General features: G+C 37.5%; 2 protein-coding genes across 2 annotated transcripts; one reads left to right on the plus strand and one right to left on the minus strand.

Moving 5' to 3' along the window:
* Window positions 1-201: 201 nt before the first annotated feature.
* Window positions 202-9536, minus strand: LOC103714377 (protein RETICULATA-RELATED 5, chloroplastic-like). Its single transcript, XM_089925085.1, has 7 exons — window positions 8795-9536; window positions 7703-7832; window positions 4447-4977; window positions 4034-4141; window positions 3242-3790; window positions 2432-2548; window positions 202-1481 (listed from the first exon to the last, which is right to left on the minus strand). The coding sequence occupies exons 1-7, from the start codon at window positions 9451-9453 to the stop codon at window positions 1317-1319; spliced, it is 2259 nt and encodes a 752-aa protein (XP_089781211.1). The 5' UTR covers window positions 9454-9536; the 3' UTR covers window positions 202-1316.
* A 4222-nt stretch (window positions 9537-13758) lies between these two features.
* LOC103714378 (uncharacterized) lies at window positions 13759-23787 on the plus strand. Its single transcript, XM_008801595.6, has 11 exons — window positions 13759-14004; window positions 15484-15632; window positions 15953-16134; window positions 16299-17069; window positions 17203-17259; window positions 21105-21465; window positions 21550-21749; window positions 22163-22239; window positions 23016-23117; window positions 23219-23405; window positions 23513-23787. Exons 2-11 carry the CDS (start codon window positions 15485-15487, stop codon window positions 23600-23602), a joined length of 2175 nt encoding a protein of 724 aa, XP_008799817.4. The 5' UTR covers window positions 13759-14004; window position 15484; the 3' UTR covers window positions 23603-23787.
* The last annotated feature ends 1275 nt before the right edge of the window (window positions 23788-25062 follow it).

Here is a 25062-nt window from a genome sequence, read left to right on the forward strand (position 1 = left end):
AATAGAAAAGGCAACTGAGTCCCAATACGGTTCATAATCTATCAAAATTCAGACACATATCATCCTCGGGCAACAGGGCCCAGTGGACGGTAGGCCCAGTCAAGCCCAAATATAAAAAGTACAGCTGTCTATGTTTTCCCCTTTAAATCCGTGGAACTATATCTATATGAGTTCACATGAATAAGACGCAAGATTTCTCTCTTAGGAGAAGCATACACAACTCATTCCAAGATATCAACTGTAAAGACATACACCAAATCAGAAATTTATAGTATTTTATCCCTTTTCCGCCCACACTTAACTTACGCTGGTTTCTAGGCGTGACCACCAGGGAAGCCCCATTTCACCTGATCATTATTACCACCACATGTTGAAATCAATACAGAAAACAATAGCTATTTTTTTTCAGGCCATACTGGATGATATCCTGGATCCGCTGGTCGACATTGTAATAACTGACAATAGGTATCTATCAGTTCAAGGAATGATCAACAGCAGTCCAATTAGCAAAAGAAAAGAAGCACAATTGTCCCAAAGCAACAGAATCTTTCTTGAAACTATGATAAAAATTTCAGAGAATCGTCTCTAGATGATAAGCGAGCAAATAGCAACTGCAGAACCTTTTGGGCAATGTTGGACAGTGGCACTCTCATGTCAATCAAACTTATTTCATGCATTTTTTTTTTCCCATGTACATATGCACAAACTCTAGAATAATCTTTTACTGATAAACAAATCTATCTATATCTGTTTGAAATTGATGCAGAAAAGCGCTCAGTGCCAACTGCTCAGTTGTCATTTTAGAAATAAATCACTGATCTAGTCAAGCAGGATTACCTTTGGTGGGGTAAAAAGAATAGAACTCCATGAGAGCATGACAAAAATAATTCATTACTTGTTATGTTGGATCCACAGCAGACAACTGCATTTTTCGTTTTGCCCCTATGTCACTGTGCTGATGTGCTAGTAGGTTTTGAACAATGGGATGGAATATATACAAACAGAACAACAAACTTGAGAATTGCCATCCTTCCTTTAAGCAGTAAGACTATCTCCAAAGGACAGTTTTAAACTGTAGGAAAACTTTTCATCATCCTTGAAAGATGAATTAAATCTGGTGGAAGTTTTAGACTTATATATCAAACAAAAGAAGAGGTGTCTACTTATCTGACCAAAACTTTCACATAATGTATCAGGCCAAACTCCAATCACATGGCCTCAGAATCTCAACCTCAAGTATAGCAGTTTCTGGCAGATTATCCCCAACAAATTTTTGGTAATGATGATTATGATGCATCACTTAATGGCTTGCCCTGTCAAGTAAGGCTGTCACCTGACTGATTGCTGCCTTCATCTCTACTGTCTATTTCAGCAGGGTTGCATTCCAGTAGTGGGATGTCAGGCGTCTCAGAAACCTGATCAGAGATCATTTCTTTCTTACGTGGTTGTAATCCTGTAAATCGTGCAAGATCGATCCATTGCTGCAACAATGTGAGAAATAGGAAATTAAGACAGGAAATATAATTATGAAATGATATTATTATTTGTGAGAATAACATATAAGATGGATAAAAAGTTTTTCATATATACTGAACTAAATTTATTCATGACTATACCAGCAAGATTGAAAAATAAAAAAGATCAGTGTTAATCTGTTCGGCATGATTATCAGAAACATGGGTTAAATGCTTGACTTTCAATATGTATGTATCTTGATTGTTATGCATTTGGATCATTGAAGGTATTGTTTTCTAGTCAGTATTTTAAATCTTATGGGATGTGAATTAACCAAACAAATAAGTTTTCACAATTGCAATCTCTGTTGCACACTGAACCTTCTGCTTATCCAATTCAGTCTGGAGTCTGGACAAGCAGGATCAGTCCTTTCTGTTCATCCTGGAAAAAAGGAAAATAAGTAGATGGGAGGAACTAGCCATAAATATGAGATCAAACAGCATTTCATCAAGGGATAAAAGAGGGTCAAATGAAAACTTTTGATAGTCAGACAATTAAACTGACCAAATCAAATCATGTATTGATCATTGTAGCTATCTTCTATTAAAGTTCATGACAGGAGCCCCTCACATGGTGTAAACAATCATGACCGCACTTAAAAGGTGATTTACAAGGAATATGCAGAGGCAAAGTATGTCAGATAGCCTCAGCCATCAGGTATGTCATTACTTTCACCTTCTTTAATGCATTCATGATTATGTTACAAAACAAGCACAAACATTAAATAGTGAGAGTGTAACAATCCAGGATCTCACCCAAAATGGTTAGCCGGAAGGTATTATTTGGGTTCCTTGATCCTGTATAAGTACCTAAGATCTACCCAGTGAATAACCGATGTGGGACTAAACACACGCCCACACGGGTTCTCACAGAGAGCGAGCAGCCTAGCAAATCAAAAAGTTGACAAAGGACCAACCTGTGTTCCCCAGTATGAGTTGACCGTGCGAACACTGAAAGACAAGATATTCGAAAGTAATGGCTGATAAGATAATAATTCATCTGAAATCCGATGCTCCACTATTCCAGCAATAACCTGCATATTATAGACTTATCATTAACTGCAAAAGAATCTTATCATATTCTGCCATGAAAAGTCATTTATAGTGAAAAATCTGGAAAGATTGAGATCACCAGGCCTGATGTTGATCAGGAACATTTAGTAATTGTTATGTAGTGGCAAAACCCAGAGAAGACAAACAATACTAAGAAATCAAATAGACAGTCAATAGGAAACTGAACATGACTAGCATTGACCATTAGGCGTAGAGTAGCATTAAGCCAACCCATGGTTGATTGAGCAATCAGCACTTCTCAGAAGGATCAGCAGTTAATATTAAGAAAACATAGGTGAATTACAGTATGTTGCAATAAGTGGGTACAAGGTTGCAAACCAATCTCATGAAAGTAAAGGCATATATTTCGTGCATTCTCTAGCCTAGACACAAGTGCATATATCACGGTCAAATATGGATATACACCAACAGATGAGCTACCATGGCAAAAAACACTAGTCATCACAACCTTATATGCCATTGATAAGAATTGTAGGATGATTTTCCTACCTAAAAAATGACAAGAGATAAGAGAGCAGAGGTTATAGATTAGCAATGAAATTGTAAAACATAAACAAATTAGAGCTACCGATAAAAAGACTTGCACATAATTCTTAACTAATCTTGCTATTGTTGGTTTAATCTATGCCAGCTGGGGCTGCAAGATGCATTACCTGATACCGCAGATTAGCTGACATTCCAAGAAAACATCCATTTATAATTGCTGACTTGAATATGGGAGATCTTTTGCGTTTTTCATTTACAGTGAATGAGGGTCTCAGAATTTGGCGGATAGCATATACAACATCTGAAGCAACTCCAGCCCCAACACTAGAAATAAACCCCACTCCAGCAAGTTTGAAGCCACCAATAAACACTGATGCAAATCTCTGATTCAGATTCCAGTCCTTTCCAACAGTGTTTTTTTGGAAGGCATTGTCTGGTAAAGATCTCAATAGACCATTCAGTAATTCCAAGTTCTCAGGGGAAGAGCTATCATCAGCATAAGAGAGGAATGACAAGGTAGGAGCAGGAAGCCACACAGTAAAGAAATCAACGACCGAACCTCTGATGGTATCAGTAAGAACATAGTCAATTTCTTCAAGAAAACGTCCTTTGCGTCTTTCATATTGTGCTAAAAGGGTGGTTGTTATTGATATAGCCTCTTCTATGGCTAATCTATGCAGAAATTTGGGATCTGCTAGTAATCTTTCCCGAAAACCCTGTAAGTGGACAAAACTGGATACTAGTATCAGAGCATTTTTGCACCACAACAAACATGCTATAGTAGTTATTCTGGTAAGTACATGCCCATAGTTTCCCAAATCATGAATTTCACAAATTTAGACTTGTTCGATAATTTGATGAATCTTCTATGGACCATGGCTACAAATAACTCAAATAACTAACATATATAACAGATAGTGAAGAAAAAATAAGGTAAAACTTCCAGTACAACCACTTACTTGGAACCGGTGAATAAGTTCTGAAATAAGAGGATACCGCTCGAGGTCAAAAAAGTTCTGCAGTATTTCAGGTGATACTACACCAAGATCCAGTCCTTTCTGAAGGTCCTGTGAGTAGATCCAATACGGGATGCCATTACAAAAATAGCAATAAAAAGCACAAAATATAGAAGTTACTTGATAGGCATCCGGTCTCTCTGAAGAAAGCAACTAAACAAGAACCAGCTAAATCGTGGCCACCCAACACATTGAAGTTTTATGGCCCTTTTCATCTTTCAGGACACAGGATAAGTCAAAATACCAAAAATTTCTTTTCATCATCACCGACAAACCATAAAAAGTAAACCAACTAGATACCTAAAGCAAGCAAAGTTAAGGCATCAAAGCAACAAGCACTATTAGCTGTCAAGTACCTGAGGTAAAGCTTCTCGCCTCTGACCAGCTGCATTCATTATTCGAGAAATTTCAGCACGATCAAAGCAATTTCTGCTGCAAGGTTTGGCAGCAGAGTACCACAAGAAATCAGCTATAGGGATTTCACCCTCTCTGCGTATCTGTTGCCTTTCAGGATCAAGCAATATGACAGCTTGGTTTTTCTTTTGCAGCTTCCTAGATATTCTAGCAGGAATCCCAATCCCCCTTGATCCATAAATGACATGGCTTGCACCAGTTACAACTACAAGCATGTCTGTAGAACCTTCCCCTATTATTGCTTGCATGATATTCTGGGACATCGTGTAGTCATCAACAACTCTTACCTGTGCAGATAGATATGAACTAGGACCGAACGGAACAGATTGATTCGATGAAATCTTGTCTATCAGTGACCTGCCTCGGATGGATGTGAAGCCAGAAATAAAACCTGAACCAGCTGGAGGACCATATAACTTCCGTTCTGTCTTGGAAAGACCTCGAATGCCTTCAGCTTGAACAGTTCTTAACACCTAATCAGTTAAGCAAAAAAATGAACTCTCCTTGGTGATTCCAAAAGTGAACAGAAAGAGATCTGGAAAGTTTGTTAAAAAGTCAAACAAGTCATTGAGGAAAAGATTGATAATATCTATATCAAGGAAAAAAAATCACTTTCTTCTAATATGAGTAGTTAATGCTGCTTACAAGTACATATCATATAACCTAATGGCCAAATTAGCAAGAGCAAGTATATTTAAAGGGCTGGAAAGCAGTATATGAGCAAGAATGTCTACATGTAACAACCAGCCTACTTAGGTTCATTTGGGATTCAGAAAATATGGAAGAAGAATTAGAAGGACATCCAAGAGTCATAAAGTTCGCATGTTCCGTCATGCTGTTATTGGACAATTAAGACAAGATGACCAAAGTTGAAACTCCAGAACCACAGTCATATTTTACATTCACCATTCAATGTATATGAGCTACACAATTGTATCAACCATTACCAGCTTTTGTAACATTTCATCCATTTGCCTATATAAACTTCTTCGAGTCTGAAAGAATCCTCCAGATGCATGTAACGAGTGCATCCCTTTAATGACATGGACCCCTGTTACTAGTCTCTTCTCTCTCATGACTCATATGGTAAACCAAAATATATATCAATAAATAAACAAACATTTAACTAGTCTTCTATGCCAAAAGATCGTGGTGCACCTATCAAGATTTTGCAAGAGCTCGTAATAGATGAATGGAAACAAAATCGATAACAAGTGTTGTACGAGCTAATGTAAGCACCATTATGTTCCATCTGATATGTATGTCATTTCAATGTATAAAATACCGTACAAGCTTGAAGTAGAAACAGGGTTCTGTTCAAAATCAGAAGTTAAAAAGGGAGATGCTAGGAAAAAGATAAAGAACATGACAAGACCATGTCATCCAGATATGGAGGAATTATTTAAAATAATTAAAGAGCCTTCAAGAGGAATAAAAGTTCCATTACAAATCAAAACAAATCACGGTTTCCTCCTCAAAGCAATATCCCCTTCTTGCTAATACGGAACCAGGTAATTTTCCTTGGCATGCTTACTGCCTCGTAAACATCAAAATTCTTAACAAAACAGAAAGATAAGATTTCTTTTCTGCAGCAGCCAGCAGAAGTTCAGATGATGCATTATAGCAACAACAACAATAGTTCATTGAGAAGGCAGAAGTGCAAACCAACTCACTTGAATTTATTTTCTGAATCAGAAAGATGATGCATTATAACGACAACAACAACAGATAATAAACCACCAAGAAGGTTGAAGTGCAAACCAATTCACTTGAATTTATTTTATGAATGAGAAAGTTCTCGAGTCCGTTAACAAATCAGGCAACACTATCTCAAAACCAAAAGGCACTAGTTAACTACCTGTTTCCTTCTCAACAGACAACAGAACCCCAATCCATAAAGTTCTTGCAGATGTCTCTGAAGAGACATCCTCATCTATCAAGTTACTAAAAACTTCATCTCCTTTTACTCCGTCACTACCTGTGTGGTAGCTTTTGTGATAGTGGTCGACATGGCCAAGTGTGAAGTAGAACAACCTTAAAAGCAGGACTTATCTTAGGAAAAGTATGCAAGTGTGTAGTGGTGTTCAACATGCACATGAAGCATTTCAAAAAAAAAAAAACAGAGCATCCTGGTGCACAAGGCTCCTATCACTGCAAGGTTTGGAGAGGATTAGATGTACCCCGCATGCAGAAAAGTTGTTTCTATATTTCAAACACGTGACACCAAGGTCATAATAGAGCAACCTTACCATTGCACCAAAGCCCACCCTCACATGAAACATAATGTAGAAAAAAATCAATACATAAATGCATCCTAAGTTCACATTTAAGAGATTAAGTTTATATACAGTTTTGAAGTCCATGTTCACATATAAAGCAACAGAATTTCTGATTTTCTATTATGAAAACACATAATCACTGTAAACAAAGAGATGTTAGAACACTGAGTAGATGAACCAGACCTTGTAAGGCTTCACTTTAATTTCTTTCTAAAATTAAGCACCTAATTTACTCCTCTGGAATTTTCTGTCAGAAACACAGTATATCATAGTAGTATACTGTCTTCAGTTTTTTTTCTTTTTTTTGTGCAGTTGCCTATGTTACCAACATAACCTGTAGCGCTCAATAGGCAGTCATCATTCTTGATGTTGTTAGGAATCTCAGGTAAAAGAATGTAGATAACTCTTAAAAAACTATAAGGAGTGATATGTTGAATTTCGTTTTCTTTTATTTATTTTGGTTGTCACTCTTATGTTTGTGTTACAGGTGCCAGGATGTTGGCCTTTGATAAGTTAATTGCCTGCAGTCATGGACCAGACTCAATGCTACACTGCTACTTTTGTCGCCATAGCCACCTTAGGTTTCTTGTCAAGATTCCCTTGGTAACGTTGTCCCTCAAGTTGTATTGTTATTTAAGACATGGTACGAAATCAGAAGTAGACAGGTCAATTAATAAGTGAATGAAATGCTAGAAAATGACACGGTTTACCTTAACTTCATTCTTTAGGGTTGTCTAATCATCTTAAGATAACATTGTTATTGAACGACTAGTTTCAGAAATAGCCACTATATCATCATCGAAGATCAAAAAGCGGCGGAGCTTGCCATTTTTCAGACAAGAAAAGAGGAGCATGGAGAATAAGCATCCACATTTTTCTCACATACATATTGATAAGTGCAAATACATATATGGATTACCTCGAGTGGTGTACCACAAGCAACAAGCTTGATTTGATTATCATGACAGTAATTTAAAAGAGGTTCATATTCCTGCCAGCGCTGAGGTGGCCAGTGAGAGGTATAAGATCTTAAGCTTCTGCCATCAATTCTGTCATCAAATATTGTTTTTATAATGAGAATATTAACTAAAACAGGACTGGCTGAATGTTTTAATCCAAAGAGATATATTGGCGAGTTTATAACATCATAAAGATCAGATATTATAAGATCAAGAGCTGTCACGTCCTTTGACACTTAATCATCAGCTATTTAAGTTGGTTTCTTAAATAACAGAGAAGAGTTGTTAACAGACAGAATACTGACTAAGAACATAAATAAAGCACGAAGCTACCACATGGTTGAAAGCTTGCCCAAAAACTATTTAGAGTATCTAATAAGCGTCAAGTGTTTCTTTGATTAATGAATTTAACTGTGAAGTGAAAGGAGGTAAAAAGGGCAGAAGAACAGAGAAAAAAACAGAGCAGAAGAGAATGGCAAACAAATGAGAAGAGAGAAGCCCAACAAGCTTATCAACAAGATTTTGAAATAATGTATGATGTAAGGACATGCTAAACGAATAAAATCCTCATCCCCTTCACAAAAGAGAGGCACTCTTCAACAGGCCAACAAAATCCCATGACTACCTTGTAGCATGGTAAGCATTAACTCAAGGCATTTCCCAAGTAGATTTACTTGACAGAATTCACCAGCTTGAGTCGTTAAAGATATTGATGCTAAAATACAATTGTTCTCTATGATAAGATTATTTTGAGATCTGATCACAATCTAAGGACAGGACACATTGACAAAAAAGTGAGCAAACCAGCCATTTTAGAGATAAAAAGGGCTTCAGCAGCACACTTCTTTATCCAATATCATTGATCAATTATTTCTCCCATGAAACATGAAAACAGTGATTTTGTCAAAGATATTCCATATACTTAATCAGTTCCACTATTAGATTACCAGAATCCAAACACAAAAGTAAGAATCCTGATAATGATTTGTCACAAATATTCATTTAAGAGTTAGTATTAAAAAAAGGTCGATGCAGCAAAGAGAAAAGCAAACCTTCCATCCATGAACTGATTGAGCTGCTCTTGGAGAGTGCAAGGGAAGGCTTCCAAAGCCACCGAGATTGTTAGCTGCCGCTCAAAGCATCGGTTTCGAAGATTTTTAACAATTTCCAGCTCCAAAACCCTATCGTCACGATCGGGAACCTGCTCGGCCTCCCCCAAATAGACAACCCGAGCGCTCATGAGCTTCTCCCACACCCTGCTCTTGTTCTTCCCCAGCGCCTGGGGCTCCCCGATCACCGTCGCGTCGTAAACCCTGGACAATATCGCCACCTCCCCCTCCTCTTTCTTCTCCTTTTCCGCATCCTTGACGGCGGCGCCGGACGCCACGCCGGTGGCGGCGGCCGGAGCATCAGGGGCCCTCTCCTCCGCCCTGGCGGCGGCGATCGAGTGGAGGAGAACCGTCGCGGAAGCCAAGGAGGGGAGGAGAAGGAACTCCCGTCGCTTCCCGGCGAGAAACCGGCGGTGCTCGGCCTGGCTTTCGGCATCTCCGGCGGCGGGGTCTCTCCGGAGCCCAGCGCAGAGGGGCCTCGTGTGGCGGCTCGCCGACGAGGGATGACCGGAGAGTTGGATTCTTGGTCCTGCGTGGGGAAGGGGGGAGGGGCGCCAGAGGAAGGGCTTAAAATCGGCGATGTTTTGGGCGTGGGTTATCATCTTCCGCGGCGGCGTTCGATTAAAGAAGCTCTCCTCCGGAGCAAGGGGAAAGGAAGAAGGCTATAAACGTTTCATTAATAGTCGGGCCGCCGGCACGATGTACGGGGACTTCAATTTGGACCGTATATCACTTAACGCCGTTAATAACTCCGTTATGAACCGTTGTAACAGTTAAGAAATGTAACATCTTATTCTAAATAATGTTTAAAATGTAGAATATTAGTGTTTCTTGTAAGAAATATTTAAGAATGAATGTTTCTTTTTGGTAAACTTGTCTCTTATTACCTCATGTCCTTGAGCTTTTGTCATCATTTTAAAGTCCCAAATGGCAAGTCTAGCTGCATAAAGCTATCTTAATAAAAATAAAAATAAAAAAAAGGGGAAGAAGAACGAGCACAGTGAGCATTAGATTGAAACATATTAATGTCTTATGAGTTGCTGTAAATAGCTAGTGTGTCAATCTATAGCACGATCCTAAGTATGCCTATTTTTCTATATAATTCTTTTTAAGAAAATCATTTTAGTGTATATTTTAATTACCAATATTTTCGACCATGCAACTCATTATGATTCTGTATTGGCAGAAATGCATGAGAATGACCGTTATATAAGTTTACTTGATTATTACACATTTATAACAATTGGTTGTATAGGTTGCTTACATAGGTGGTTAATTTAATGGAGGTTGGTTTCGGCTCTCCTTTGATTTGAATCGGTCGAGGCTAAGCTTAAATTATTTGGTTCTCCCATGTGAGAAATTTTCCAATATTAAATTGGCGCAACAGAATAGCTGAAGCCAAGTTCGTGTTTGCGGAATAAAAAACGTTTACGTGTACAGAATACATCCATTGATGTGAGTGGCCAAGGCTGAGCTTTCCGAGCTGGAAATATGGCGGTTGTTGGGATGCGTGGACTGAGATAGGGCAGGCTTCTACCACCACACCCGGGAGTTCGGACTCTACGAAGCCCACTTGCCAATCAGCGGGCTTGACGACGACTATGAGTGCGAAAAGCCTAAAACTGACGTGGTATTGACGTGTCAGTCTAAAGCTCACCAGGTTTTGGAGTGGTCTCGGGCAGTGCTGCAAGGATCAGACACGTCAATTTAATACTTATCCAGCCAGGGGGATTGCATGATCACTGGGTTTTTTTTTTCTCTTTTCAAGGAAAAAAATTTGGCAAACCTGGGTCAGCAAAACCGGTCAGGTTGGCCAGGTCGCACGAAAGCTGGCCAAATCTAAGTGGTTGCAGCGGGTCAATTGTAAATTGGATCTCTAGAGAGCTAAGAGACGTCCCGATTATTTAGACATTTCTTTGTTAAGGAGAGCTTGAAACACCTTGTCGGGAGGCAAAAACAAAAATCTAAATTTGGCCTTTCTGGTTTATGTTTTCCAGGTTCGACCAATTGGTTTAACTTGTATCAGAAATTATGGGCAATGTTATAGATATGGTATATGCCATATTTTACCGAATTGGACGGTATGAAATGTACCATATTGTACCAGTTTGGTACCGATATATATAACGTACTGACATTCAATATGCCGAATAGGTTCCGTACTGTATTATACTATATCGATATAATGATAGCATGGCATGTGTATTTTGGTTTCAGATCTTTGTTTGTGTGTTTTTGTAGAGTAAGCTAAATGAGTTGATCTACTCGCCGCTCGTTCAACACCCTGTGTGAAATTCTCCAGCTTATATGGTAGGGCAGTTTACTCTTCAATTAGGTTGAAAGTGAATTCTATCAACTTTCCCCAAAAAAGTTCTTTTGATCTCATAATAAATTGGTTATTTTAGTTTTCTGAAAAGGGGTAGAAGTTGAAGTTGAAGTGTTGAACCCTGGCTATTAAAGCCCTGGTTATTGTAGGAACCCAGACCTGATATGTTTCATCGGATCAGCTATAAGTTTTGTCACTCTGACATGCTTGACCAGTCAGTTTTTTGAGCCTATTGACCAATCCTAGATGAGTCTGATGATTATGACTATAAAAATTTGAGTTTTCTGGACTTGTATACCTTTGCACAAAAAAACAGGTTTATTATATATTTATCTTTTGAAAATATCATTTGAATATATATCTCTTAAATCATCTAATTTTTGCAACGAGACCTTTTTCTATTAAATTTTGATTCACGGTTATCAATAAATAACTATTTTAATTATAAAATAACTTTATGACTTTTTTTCCATTAACACTTCTAAAAAAAAATATACAAGCATATAACTTCTTAAAATATAAACCGAGATTGTACGCATTGTAGAATGTTGTGCAATGCCCAATGACTACATCAAAAAATAGATGACTATCAAACAAGATATTTTTACATGCTATACGTCATTGTTGGTAGCCATCGACCGTTGTTCAGTATATTATTTCTATATTTTTGAGGATTGGAGTAGTCTATTGACATCTTATTAATTTAAAAATAAGATACAGATATTAGTAAGTTCATTTTTCAAATCTTCAAATCCCCATATATAGACCAACCATATGTATTACTTTACAGAAAAGTGGTCCAACCTATACGTCATCTCTCATTTATTATGTGGACTACTAGGCCTTCTTCTTTGGAAGAATTATGTCCATGACCCACTTTGCAAGAATGAGAATTGGAAATAAATTTCTCATGTTGGCTCAATTCCATTGTTGGAAACCTAGACATTAATGAGCTTTCACAATTTTGACCCTATATCCAAATCTAGATGATGACCAAGCTATGGCCTGTGACCTCTTAAATGGAGCTTACACTTAGCTCAACCCTCTAAAATTTACAATTGTCGATACAAAATTAGTACTTTATTTTCTTATAGCTTCATTAACTAAAATATCATAGGGCATGAAGATTGTGATGGCCATAGAAGCCCCTCTATCTTACTAGGAGATGTAAGCTTTGAAGCATTAGGTTCGATTAACGTTACGAAGTTATCCTCTCATGGCTATACCATTATACGACTTGGTCAACTGCCTCATTTGAGAACTAAGCACACCACATCTAACCACTTTTCTCACATGCATAAGCACCAAAATATTCAAATTCACAAAGCTCCGTAGTAATCAAGCAATGATCTCCTGTTGTGAGCCTAGTCGATAAAAATAATTTAATTTCCTAGATATGTAGTTTCTTAAGCTCTCTAGCTTTGTAGTGTATGGGTTATGTTGCTTAAATAATAATCGAGAAAAGACTAAGCTAACTCTACCCTTTCACTTTACTTTATTAGTTATCAAAAGTTAGTCATTAAGACAATAAACAAAATTTAACATGTTTATGTCAGGTATGAACTTTTAGTTGACTTTTAGAGCCATATCGAACAAATCCTCTACGTGGGAAATGAGTCAAGTTGTTTAATAAGCCTTGCATCCTTACTTTAACTATCACCATGAAAGCCTATGCTATCTCCTTGGTGTTAGCCAGTGTTCTTATTCGCCATCCAAGGCTACAAATTAAGATATGAAATCCGATATCCGCTCATCTTCTGTATTAGATACAAATATAATAATCAGGGTGGGCAAATTGTCCAATAACTATAATTTATGGAATCAATAAGCAAATTTGCAATGGAATTTAAAAAAAAGGGGTAACAGAAACACATCATATCAGACTTGCTGATGATTTGTAGTTATATCAACTAACAAATTTCTCCATGACTACTTTAATATTAGAGAATCATAAATATCCAATCTAATGCGAGAATTTTTTGTTGAACCAATTTAGTGCAAATTCATTCAGCTGGTAGCATGCATTACTCCTCTAACAAAACGGTAAAAAGATATTAATATTGATTAGAATAACATCTCAAAAAAAATGAGAAACATATCATATCAAACCTGCCGGCAATTTACAATACCAAATAGTTATTTTCTCATAATCAACATGAACGATATCCTAAAAATTCAATCCAATAAAATAATAATTCAGGATAGCAAGCCATCTCGGTCCATTTATCACATATCACAAAATAATTGTAGATCTTCATCTTCATCAGGTTCCCTTGAGTTCTCTATTTGTCAAGTATTAGTGCCTTTTTCTTCTCTTTTCCCCCCTTGTGCAAGCCTGCAAGGATTCTAAATGGGTAATTGAACTGGGCCCAGGAACCATTTACTTATAAAAAGTACTTCATTATGGGCCTCGTCAACCTAGGCTCAGGCCCATTAATAAGGGTGACCTTGGCGCTGCGGCAGTTACATTTATTTTATGGAGGGGGACTTGAGGAGTATAACTTGGGAGTGTATCTCGAAAGAACTACGCTATGGTCTACATTCGTGCATGTACTTAGGAAAAGAAGGTGATTAATGCGTTGCCTTTCACGGAAAAGGAAATGAGAAGGTCGGCTGATTTTAAAAGGCACCGTCACTTCCACTCTCTCCGCCGCCTTCCTTCTCTGAGCGCGCGCTCTCCTCCCCCTCCAAAAGCCCGGGTTGATCGTCCCTCTTCTTTGCTGCTCTCTCCATTTTCTGTTCTCTTTTCTTCATCCTTGGACTCACCCATTTACGTTCGCAGTTAGAAACGGAGTTAGAAACCGCTGATCCTTCTTTTCACAGAAATGTGCGTTGCAGGCATTAAATCTTACTTTCCATCGTCTCCGTGGTTAAATTTCTTGTCGTGGATGTCTGTGTTTGCAATGTGCCATGGATTAATATGTTTGTTTTTTTTTTTTTGTGAGGGTTGATGGATTTGAAGAGATAGTATTGTTCGTCGGTAGAGATTTTTGAGTTATTTTAATGAAAATAAGGAAGGAATGTTGTTTTCCGAAAGGGTTTTTAATATATATATTTTTTTAGTTTGAGATTGTGCTAGGTTTTACTGGGAACTGCATTTGTGGTAAACTTTTTGCCTGTTTTTGCTTTAATATTCATCTGAGATCTGAAAATGATTTAGTGGTTTTCTGTAAGAGAAATGGTAGACAAACGGAACTGCATTTTTTTTTTTTTTTGAAAAAAAACAACAAATAGATGCAGGAAGCAGCCCCCAAGTGATCTATTAATGAAGCACGGATTGGGTGGCAATAGCTTATGGGCTTTATGTTTTTCCATGGTTTTGTAAGCCATTTTCACATATTTGCAGGCGGTTTTGCCACATTTTTTTTTTCTTCAGGCTCTTCCTTAAATTTTCCTTGTGCGTTCTCAATCATGGAGAAACGGGTTAATCCATTTCTGAAATAGCTTCCTTGGAAGCACTGGTACATGAAAACATTTTATGATATGTAAGAAAGCCATTCCATAGCAGTTCCTTTAATAGGAACATCACTGGTTGAACATCACAAACATTGGGCTTATTTGGCTCAAAAGATTCTCTTGAAAGTCTACTTATCAGGCTGAGAACAATCTAAGCACCTTTTCTTACCTTTTGGGTGCACACCTGAACTGCTTGAATTCTAGACATCGGCTGCATGTACTTAACTGCTGATTCTTCTCTGGTTACTTATAGGTGATAATGAAATTTAGCGTGCATTGGTTTCATGACAATTATATGACCTTAGCTTTTGCCTCTCTTTTCTGCTAGTGTTTGTAGATTGTTATAAAATGTATGCTCTGGCATTGCAAGGGATTTGTGTAAAACTGAGGCTCTTAAGGTATTAAGGTAGATGATAGCACACAATGTCTTTTTATCCCTTCACTGTAGTATAAATCTGTGATAGTTTCATACTGTCCCTAGAACGGCTACAAGTAAGTATCTATTTTTCTCTTAAGGTATCTGGAGTTTATCCTTTTCCATGTAGCACTTAGATTTTTCTTTTCAACATGTTTTCTTAATACTTATTATAGTGACTTACTTTCATGTATATTGACCTGTAGCTGCTTCTCACAGGTAATATTACATTATGTATTTAATTGAACATAAGTCATTTTCACATTTTGATGTAAGTTTTTGCATTGTAGGAGAAAGAATCAGTCTGATTTTCTTTTCTTTTTTTTAAAAAAAGGCAGAAAACTAATACTCTGCATTCGTCGTTGTGCTTTCAGTTTCTCTTTCGGATTGTTTCATCTTAATATTCAAGTTAATGTTATTTTCTCACACAAACAGAATGGACCAAAGGAAGATTGCACATGCAGTAAGTGTGCCTTCCAACAGCTCTGTCTCTGCTAGAAACTTGCGCAAGAACGATTTGGGGGGAGTCATCTTTGGGTGCAAACACAGCACAATAGCAGAGTGCCTCTCAAAGCAATTATTTGGTTAGTTCTTGCATCTGTCTTCACACTCGCATGCTACAAATATTTTATGATCTCAAGTTAATTAACTTTAGTTCTTTGATAATGCTTAAGCTTTTTGCCTGTTCCTCGATTCCTTTTGCAAATTGGATTCTGGAAATCTTATGCAACTGTGGCAGTTAGATGTCACAGAATCATGTTATTAATTTTCCTTTAATCTTATTAAGACATTATGTTATGCATGGTTAAAATCTTATACATGTTAGTTCTGTTTACATTGAGTGATTTTCATCAATAACTAAAAATAACGTTCCATCGATGCATGTCATCTTTGTATCTGGCAGGCTTACCATTCTCGCACTTCAGCTATGTAAGAAATATTGAGGAAGGTCTTCCTCTATTTCTGTTTAATTATAGTGATCGGAAGCTGCATGGCATCTATGAGGCTGCAAGTCGTGGGCAGTTGAATGCCAACTCATATGCTTGGACTGATGGTGGTGCCGAAAGGACACCCTTTCCTGCACAGGTATTAATGATCAGCAGTTTCTTTCTTGTGATATAGGTGGTCAGGCTTTTCATTTTATCTTCCTGATGTAGCTCAGTAACAATCCTTTTATTGAGTTTCCTTATTTGTATTTGTCAAAAAAAAAAAAACTAAGAAATCTTTTTTTTGTTGCTTTTTTTATCAAGGTTGCAATCCACATCAAAATGCGCTACCAACCACTCCCTGAGGATCAGTTCAAAAAAGTCCTTGCAGACAATTATTATACACATCGACACTTCTGGTTTGAGCTGGATCATGCACAAGCAAGAGCGCTGATTGCATTGTTCAAGTCTTCATCTTATCCTATCAATACCCGGCTCACTCCTGATGTATCAAACAAGACCAAGTTTTTAATATCATTACCAGCCACCAGAGGGAGCACAACTGCAAATATGGAACGCACATATGCTAAGGTCTGTGAGTTGAAAAAGGATTTGGAGTCATCTGTTGATATGGTGATTGAGAATAAGTTCACATCACTTGGTTGGGATGATGGAGATCTTGAACCAGGTAGCTCAAGTAAGACATCATCTGGTGCTCCTGATGATATGGAAAATAAAGTGCCACAGCTATTCTCTGTTTGGGAGGAATGGGTAGAGAAAAATGAGTTGGCAAAGGGCTCAGGTGCTAGCACTTATTTGGATGGAGGGAACCAAATATTGCAGGAACAACAGTCTGGTAATGAGAAACTAGCACCTGACATGGAAATGGTGTTACTTAAGCTAAAGGAGCTGTCTGCTGATCACCAGCCTTTAAATTCATCTGCCAATGAATGCAATGCAGATAGTGTGATCCCATATGACCCTGTCCCTATAGAAGTGCATGAGAATAATGAACAGATTGCTGAGGATTGCCCAATTTTGGATGAGAAGGAAGAAACTGCAACTGCAACCAACCTTGTCCAAGGAAATGCAGAGGTAGTTAAGCTAGCAGGCCTTGTGTAGTTTTGTCCTATATGATTTCTTTTTCTTATGCCATATACCTTTCCTAATCCTTCAATTCCTTCCCCCTAATTTTAATAATTAATAATTCCTGTATGTTTTCATGTAGTTGATGCAGGTTATCAAAGAGCTGCAAGAAAGGACAACAAATTTGGAGAAGAAGCAGGTTCTCTCTCTCTCTCTCTCTCTGTGCGCGCGCGCGCGCGCGTGCTTGCATGGGTGAACATGCATGGTGCAAGTCTAGAAATTATTTACTACATGTTTGCTTTGGACCTTTTTTTATGGAGAAGAATTTTAAATTCTTGTATTTTGAGCAAAAGTTTTGAATATTGTTAAATCGTAACAACTAACAAGTTAGCTCTAGTTTTGGATCGGCTTTTGTTATATATATACATATGTGTGTGTATATGTATGTATGATATATGTCTCTCTCTCTCTATATATATATATAGAGAGAGAGAAAGGGCTAGACTTGGCTACACTCAAGTGGGTCTCCACTCAGATCCAGTTAGATCTACATTAGAAAATAGGAGTTCTATATCGATGATCCGAGCCATTGAATGTGATCTACTATCTCTAAATTGCTCACGCACCAAAATCATATGATTTCAAGATCCCTAGCCTATGCATCAAGTGATCAAAAAAATATACATAATTTAATATTATTTAAGCTATCCAATTTTTTGATCACTTGATGCGTAGGTAGGGGTATGTAAATCATATAATTTTTGATATGTAAGCAATTTAGCGACAGTAGATCACATCCAACGGCTTGATCATTAGTGTGGGATTCCCATCGTCTAGTCTAGACCTGATCGAATCTAAGTGGAGATCCACTCAAGTGGTGCCAAGTTTGGTTCTCTCTCTCTCTATATATATATATATATGTATCCCTCGTTGTTCTATTTTATTATTGCAAACCATTGGCACCTGCATCTGTTGGATTTGATGTTCATCCATAGGGATTCCTTGATTTCTCAATGTTAGATCCAATTGCTTTTTTCATGTTGGTGTTTCAGCTTACTTGCTAAAATTCATTTCTTCAATATATTTTTCTACCATCTTCATTCTATTATTTTTTAAAACATTAAGAAACTTAAGAATTCTTGTTGAATGATAAAGAAATTAAGAGAATTAAGAATGATATTAAATTGAAGCTTAAGGAAAAGGTTTATATTTTGCATTGTAAACATATTGGATATCTAGCTTCATGGCTTAGATCATGGATTCACTTCAAAACTTGGTCATTAAGTTTCATCACACCAAAGCTGCATGTTGCAGCTATAAGACTTAGGTCATCATTGTATTGAATCCTAATGCCTCAACCCTTTTCCCCCATCAATTGACCTATGTCATCTGTCAAATGTTGCGAGAAACTATCTACTTTGGGCACCAGAGAAGTTGTAGGATTCTGGTAAGAGCAAAGGACTAGACATGTTTTTTTTCCTGGAAAGTCATGATCCATCCTCTTGACTAGGGCTAGATTCAGGTCGGACGTGCTGGGCCACGCACATGGTATGCCGTACCGTACTGTACTAGATGGTATCGGACGTATCGTATCCTATCGATTTGATACTCCTACCGGTTCGGTACCCATATCGGTACCAGTGGCATATCGAGGGTCGGTATGCCAAAAAAACTCTGTACCGTACCGTATCGAACTATGCTAGTATAGCACCGGTACGGGGTTCGGTACTGGTACGGCAAACCTTGGCCACGCCATACCCAAGCCCTGCCTGGGCCTGGGTCTGGAGTTTTCTTCCCCTCCCCTAGCCCTTCCCCCAAAAAAATTCCTGATTCGAGCTGAAAATGTGCCCAGTTTCGACTCGAATTAGCTTGCTTAGGCCAAAAGGCTCGGCCAACCTGAATTGGTCCGATTAACCTGAAATTTTTGCCCAATTGGCTTGAATGCCTAGGCCATGGATGATTATGCAACATGAATGTCAAAATTTTCTCTCTTTTGCCCATACATATTTGTTTGATGCAATGCCTATGTCAATACATATGCATCATTAGTACTTCGTCTACTTTTATAAAGCATTTCCTTAATAAGTGCGCATTGATGTAGGGGTTGTTCGGGTGCCTGCATTTCTAGATGTTGCAGCAACTAGAATGCTGCATTTGTATTTATAGTATGCTTGCTTGCATCTAAAAACTGCATCTGCAATTTCTATGTTTGGTTGTTTAATCTGAAGGAAGTGTGATCTTCATAGAAAGTGGTATCGTCCTGAACTGCTCAATTCGGGTTATACCAAATTGTACCGGGGGTGGACCGACACAATTACGCCCCTTGATTTGAGAAATTCAGTGAGGGAGGGGAAGAGGGTGAAGGAAAGAAATGAAGAGAGAGAGAGAGAGAGATGGGGGGGGGAACGAGAGGGTTTTCAAGCCCCCTCTCCTCCGGCTACACGAAAACAAGGGCGGAGCTCCAGTTTCATTTCTAAATAGAGGCTTGGCTCCTTTTTTTTTGAATTTTTTTTATAGTGAAGTCGACAGCAGACTTCACTTTCAAAAAAATTCAAAAAAAAGAGAGCAGAGCTTTGTTTCGTTTCAAAACAAGGGCTTTGCCCATCTTTTCATGCGGCTAGAGGAGAGGGGGCTCGAAAGCCCTCTCCCTCTCTCGGCTTATCTCTCTCTCCCTCTCTCCCTCTCCCTCCCACTCTCTTTTTTACTCTTCTTTCCTTCTCCATCTCCCCCTCCTGCACCGGCTTTGGTTGTGTCAATACAAATTCGGAATGGCATGATAAGATACCGCACTGTATTGCCGAGCAACTGGTATGGGCCCCAGTACTAGCATAATATACCTTGGCGATCACCTTGCAATTGGCATGGTAAAATTTTCTCCACTAATATTATTATATCCATGGACTGCTATATCGCTCGGTATGGGGTGTCGTTTACGAAACTCAAGTTTGGATTGATACTCGTCTCATATTGCCTCATTTCGAGGTGTACCTAGGTGTGTACCGATCTGTATTGAGACATACTGAGATTAAAAGTGAAAAAAATAGTTAGAGAATTGTTTTGGTATGGAATATGTATCGTACTATATCGAATGTACCATACCGTACCGAATCGATAAAGTATCAGTATGACATTCATTATCGAGATTGCGGACCTTAATTATATCATTATCATATTATCACACTATATAATTATTAATATTATATTATAATATTATATTTATAATAATTATGAAGATATAATATATTACGACAAAATACTACATTAGATAATATCGTATAATAAATATTATAATATTATGTTATCTTATATTATATATCTTATAATATAAGCTAGTGCTATAATATAATATAATATACATAAGATAATACAACACATAATAATATAATGTATTGTAATGTAATGATCATGCAATATAATATAATATACTGTAATATAGCATAATAAATATGATATTGATATTGTATTTATTATATTAGTTATTATGATATAATACATTACTATATAACATCATGATATTAATGATTATTTTGTTTTACAAAAATATTATCATAAGAATGATGATAATATTATAATAATATTTTACTATTGTAATCATAGTAATATTATTATCTTACAATTATTGGAGATAATAATGGGAGGTGATAATATTTTCTGGTTGCATCTCTAGATGTAGCAAAAGGGACTTAGGGTTGGTTGCTTGCATCTGGTGCGGCAACCAAACAGCTGCATCTGTGTGCTTATTACTAGGATGCAGCGTTTGAAGCTCAGAAGCAGGCAACCAAACAGCCCCAGAAGGAGGGGGCCTGCTTATAACATTAGATGTTATAGGACTTGTCGGCAATATGTTTTCTTTAGCTATCAATTTTTTGTGCTTCTATTTTGTGTATTTATGCAGTTTGCACTTTCCTTCAGATTGTTATCAATTACAGCATATCACGTGAGTGTTTAAGCAAACATATAACTATCTTCAGATACATATATATGCACTTTACTGAGGTCACTCAAAACATTGTATTTTCTTCCAAATTGGACTCTTGTATTCAGGTCGAATCAGATACACAAATGCACCAGTTAGGGGATCTAGTTAAGGACTCGGGAAGAAAACTTCAAATACTGAAGGACTGTGTAAAGGAGCTAGAAGCTAAGAGTGATCCTTCTACTGTTGTTGATGACTCTCTAAACAAATTTGTTGAACAACGCTTGGGCTCAGAGGATGTCATATATCTAATTGGGGGTTTTAATGGCTTATCCTGGTTATCAGCATTAGATTCTTTTTCACCCTCACTGGACCTATTAACACCCCTTAAACCAATGAATTCTGCTCGTTCTTATGCTTCTGCCGTTGCATTAGATGGCAGCATATATGTTTTCGGCGGTGGCGATGGTCATTTGTGGTATAACACAGGTAGCTATTTCATGAATTCAGTTTCTTTCTATATGCTTCATAATCATCATCACAATTAGGTGACTTATTTCTACTTGTTTGAAGTTGAATGCTACAACCCAAGGCTCGATGGGTGGAGCTTATGCCCCAATTTGACTCATGAGAAAGGAAGTCTAGGTGGAGCTACTTTAAATGCCAAAATATATGCTATGGGTGGGGGAGATGGAACTGAGATTTTTTGTGATGTTGAGATGTTTGATCCAGCTCTTGGAAAGTGGATCAATGACCAATCAATGCTTCAAAAGGTACCTCATATTTGCAGTTTCTTTCATATTATGCTTGTTCTTTATGTCACTTGATTACCGACACTCATAAGTGCCATGATATTTATAGTCCTATGTGTGAAATCTTTATGGATGAGAATGTATGAATTTTTTTCCTTGCTTTTTATAGTTATTTTGATTAGACTCAGCACAAAGGGACTCAGTATGTCACACTGCAATGGATATATAGCAATTGAAATATTGATATGTAATCCTAAATCCATTGTGTCTTTGGGTCATATAGCATTGGTTACCCTATAAGTTTATTATGCACTTGCAGGAGTAAGAGCCACCATATAGTCTTCCTGATTACAGCCACTATTTTTGTATCTAATCTTTCTTTTACAGACAATTTGTTTAATTCTCACTGGTGTTACATCATTGTGTCATTTCAGCGGTTTGCTCCTGCTGCAGCAGAACTTAATGGTGTGCTTTATACTGTTGGCGGATTTGATGGAAAAGATTACTTGAAGTGAGATGCTCCCCACTTTTTATTTCCTTTCTTTGCTCCCGGTTCATCAGGTTCTACCACTGCAGGGCCCAATCATAGTCAAAATCTGAGTTTGATCCTGTCATGTTATGCTAATTATGAAGCTCTCACATGCACAATGTCTCAACAGTGGTTGGTCTATCACATCTGTTATAGAAAAATGGCATCTTTGCATTTGGTTATTATTATGAAGTATTAAAACAAAGCTAATTTTGAAAATTCAGTTGCCTGTGATGGCTCTCTCTCTTGGATCATGTATATGCTTTATTGAGTTTATTCTATTCTCTGTCTATCTATCTTGCTTGACTAAGTTCTAACCATCAGTCCTTGTCCTATCTATCTATTTATCTGTCCTCCTTAGCTGTTTTCTTGATTAAAATGTTGAAATTTATTTTTTGAAAATGAAGATTAAGGTCTTAACCACTGTATCATGCTAACTTTGTTGCTGTACCTGACATCAAAGCTCACATCTCTCCTGCTATACGATATTTTAACATTTTTATATCTGAGCATGATGCACGACGCTTTCAGAAACCTTTTAACTTGAGTGTTTTTGGGACTTGTCATTCCTCTTGCTCTCACTTCCTGCCACTTCCAAGTTATCTGATGCCTCTTCCACCAGTTATTTAAATCACATTTATTTTAGTTAATTTCATATTCCTTCTCATTCTTTGCTCAAGTAGATCAAACTGTTTATGTGATTCCATGTGTAAAAGCTTCACATTTTCCAACTTGCTGATGGGAAACTCTCTTCCCAGGTCAGCTGAAAGATTTGACCCCCGTGAAGCCTTTTGGACAAACATTGCTAGCATGAGCACAAGGAGAGGCTTCCACTCAGCGGCAGTGTTCAATGAGAAGCTGTAAGTATTTCTCTTTGATATGCAATCAAATATAATAAGTGAAAGCTTTGAATCATATTCCTTCGAATATTGTTTCTAAGACTCATCAATCTCTTGTTTAGATATGCAATTGGGGGATTTGATGGCGAAGAGATGGTCTCTAGCGTAGAAACATATGATCCTCGTATGCCCTCCTGGGTGATGGCTGAGCCGATGAGTTTCAGTAGAGGGCATGCTGCTGCAGCTGTCCTCAGCGGTTCGTTGTTTGTGATTGGTGGGATTAAAGACGAAGATAATATCTTGGACACTGTACGGTCATGGTTTTGTTAGTCTTTTATGCCTCATATTTTCATATTTAATGCTTTGCATCAAGGACACATCAAATAATTCTTTATTCTTGTTCAATGCAATGACAGATTGAATGTTACAAAGAGCAAGGTGGCTGGAGTAATTCTGGTCTGGGGGCTATTGGAAGGAGGTGCTACTGCTCAGCCATTGTTCTTTGAATGTGGTCATTAATGTTGCTGCTGTTTTTTACTGTGTTCATGACCTCGCTTGACTTAGATATCAGGAAATGTTTTTGAAGTGGTCACTCAGCATATGCGCTGGAAAGCCTGGCACTTCTAACTATTTGTTTTGCATGACGCTTGACTTAGATATCAGGAAATGTTTTTGAAGTGGTCACTCAGCATATGCACCGGAAAGCCTGGCACTTCTAACCATTTCTTTTGCATGCAAGTGTGCTTGTCATTTTTTATCTTACCTCAGAATCAGGTAATTAGCATAGCTATGAAAATCAATTATCTTTCTCAATAATAATGGCAAATTCAGGAAAAATATCAATCGAACTGTCCTTTTCTCTAATATAATGCTGTATTATATTTACCTTACTCCAATAAAATGTTAATAGAAATTTATAAGATAGTTCAGACTGCTAGCTCCTGAAGGGAGGCTGGTGGAGCTCCAGAAGATTGGCCAGTGGCTGATCCACTGTCAGTGCTTCTCTTTAAACGTCTCCATCTACCTTCTTGTGGTTTTGACCTTGGCAACACTTTTTATGAGTAGGCCATGGCCCTTAACTTGGCAACCTGAAAATTGGTATATGAAATTATATCTATCCATCAGCGTGTGTGTGAGAGAGAGAGAGAGAGAGAGAGAGATATAGAGAGGCTTTGGGAAAATGGCTGGTTTTGGCCCTTTGGGTCCGAACGATTTGGCGGTGGCTTTAAAACTCGCTGACCCGAGTCAAGACTCATCCGAGTAGGGTTGGATTGGTTTTTTTAGTTTTTTTTTCCCTTCTTCCCTTCTTTTTCTTGGTGCGCGGTCGAAAATCTGTTCAAAAATCAACAAAACCGGATCAAAATTAAATTGTACCCCTTTTCTTCGGCTAGGTAGGTAATTAAAATATACAGTTCGGCTTGCTTGAGTTTTAGCAGACTAGTAGGTAGGCTAGTTTTATGTACCGATGAATTAGTTTTATTTGGATTTTATGCTCGTGATTTTGTATAATTCAACTAAAATTTTATATATTATATTAAGATATGAATAATACGGCTCTTTAAACCTCTAATTTAGGGTTTTTGACAAAGGTCGATGTTACAATCTCTCTAAAATTTTTTGGTACTGTTGGTCCAATCTCAAATTTTGCATTTCAAAATCATGGATCTAGCTGTCCAATATATTTATAAGAAATTTTCAATTGGTGATATACATGGCATAAACTAACATAGGATTAACATTATATGGAACTTATCTTTTTTTTAAGTGAATATAATATCAAATTTTTTAAGTGATCTTCTTTTTTTTTTGGATTTTGAAACAAACTAAGTAGACTTGGATGAATATTCTTAATAAATCAAGTTAGATTTAGATTGTTTAAATCTAATTATAAATGCACTGGATTTGTATTTAGCTCAAGACCCAAAAAGAGACGAGTTCTACATGCCAACTCGTTCCTGGGTCCACA

The sequence above is a fragment of the Phoenix dactylifera genome, chromosome 8 (assembly GCF_051530095.1).
Source record: "Phoenix dactylifera cultivar Ajwa chromosome 8, Ajwa_hap1_PhDact_Kaust_v1.1, whole genome shotgun sequence".
NCBI classification, from domain to species: domain Eukaryota; kingdom Viridiplantae; phylum Streptophyta; class Magnoliopsida; order Arecales; family Arecaceae; genus Phoenix; species Phoenix dactylifera.

What these genes read in the sequence shown, in the direction of transcription:
- LOC103714378 (XM_008801595.6), top strand. Translation starts at nt 15,485, where the DNA reads ATGGACCAAAGGAAGATTGCACATGCAGTAAGTGTGCCTTCCAACAGC. An exon ending in CAAATTTGGAGAAGAAGCAG is followed by an intron (nt 17,260 to 21,104) that starts GTTCTCTCTCTC and finishes TCTTGTATTCAG; the next exon opens with GTCGAATCAGATACACAAAT. An exon ending in ACCAATCAATGCTTCAAAAG is followed by an intron (nt 21,750 to 22,162) that starts GTACCTCATATT and finishes GTGTCATTTCAG; the next exon opens with CGGTTTGCTCCTGCTGCAGC.
- LOC103714377 (XM_089925085.1), bottom strand. Translation starts at nt 9,453, where the DNA reads ATGATAACCCACGCCCAAAACATCGCCGATTTTAAGCCCTTCCTCTGG. An exon ending in CTTGTGGTACACCACTCGAG is followed by an intron (nt 4,978 to 7,702) that starts GTAATCCATATA and finishes TTAACTGATTAG; the next exon opens with GTGTTAAGAACTGTTCAAGC. An exon ending in AACTTATTCACCGGTTCCAA is followed by an intron (nt 3,791 to 4,033) that starts GTAAGTGGTTGT and finishes GTCCACTTACAG; the next exon opens with GGTTTTCGGGAAAGATTACT.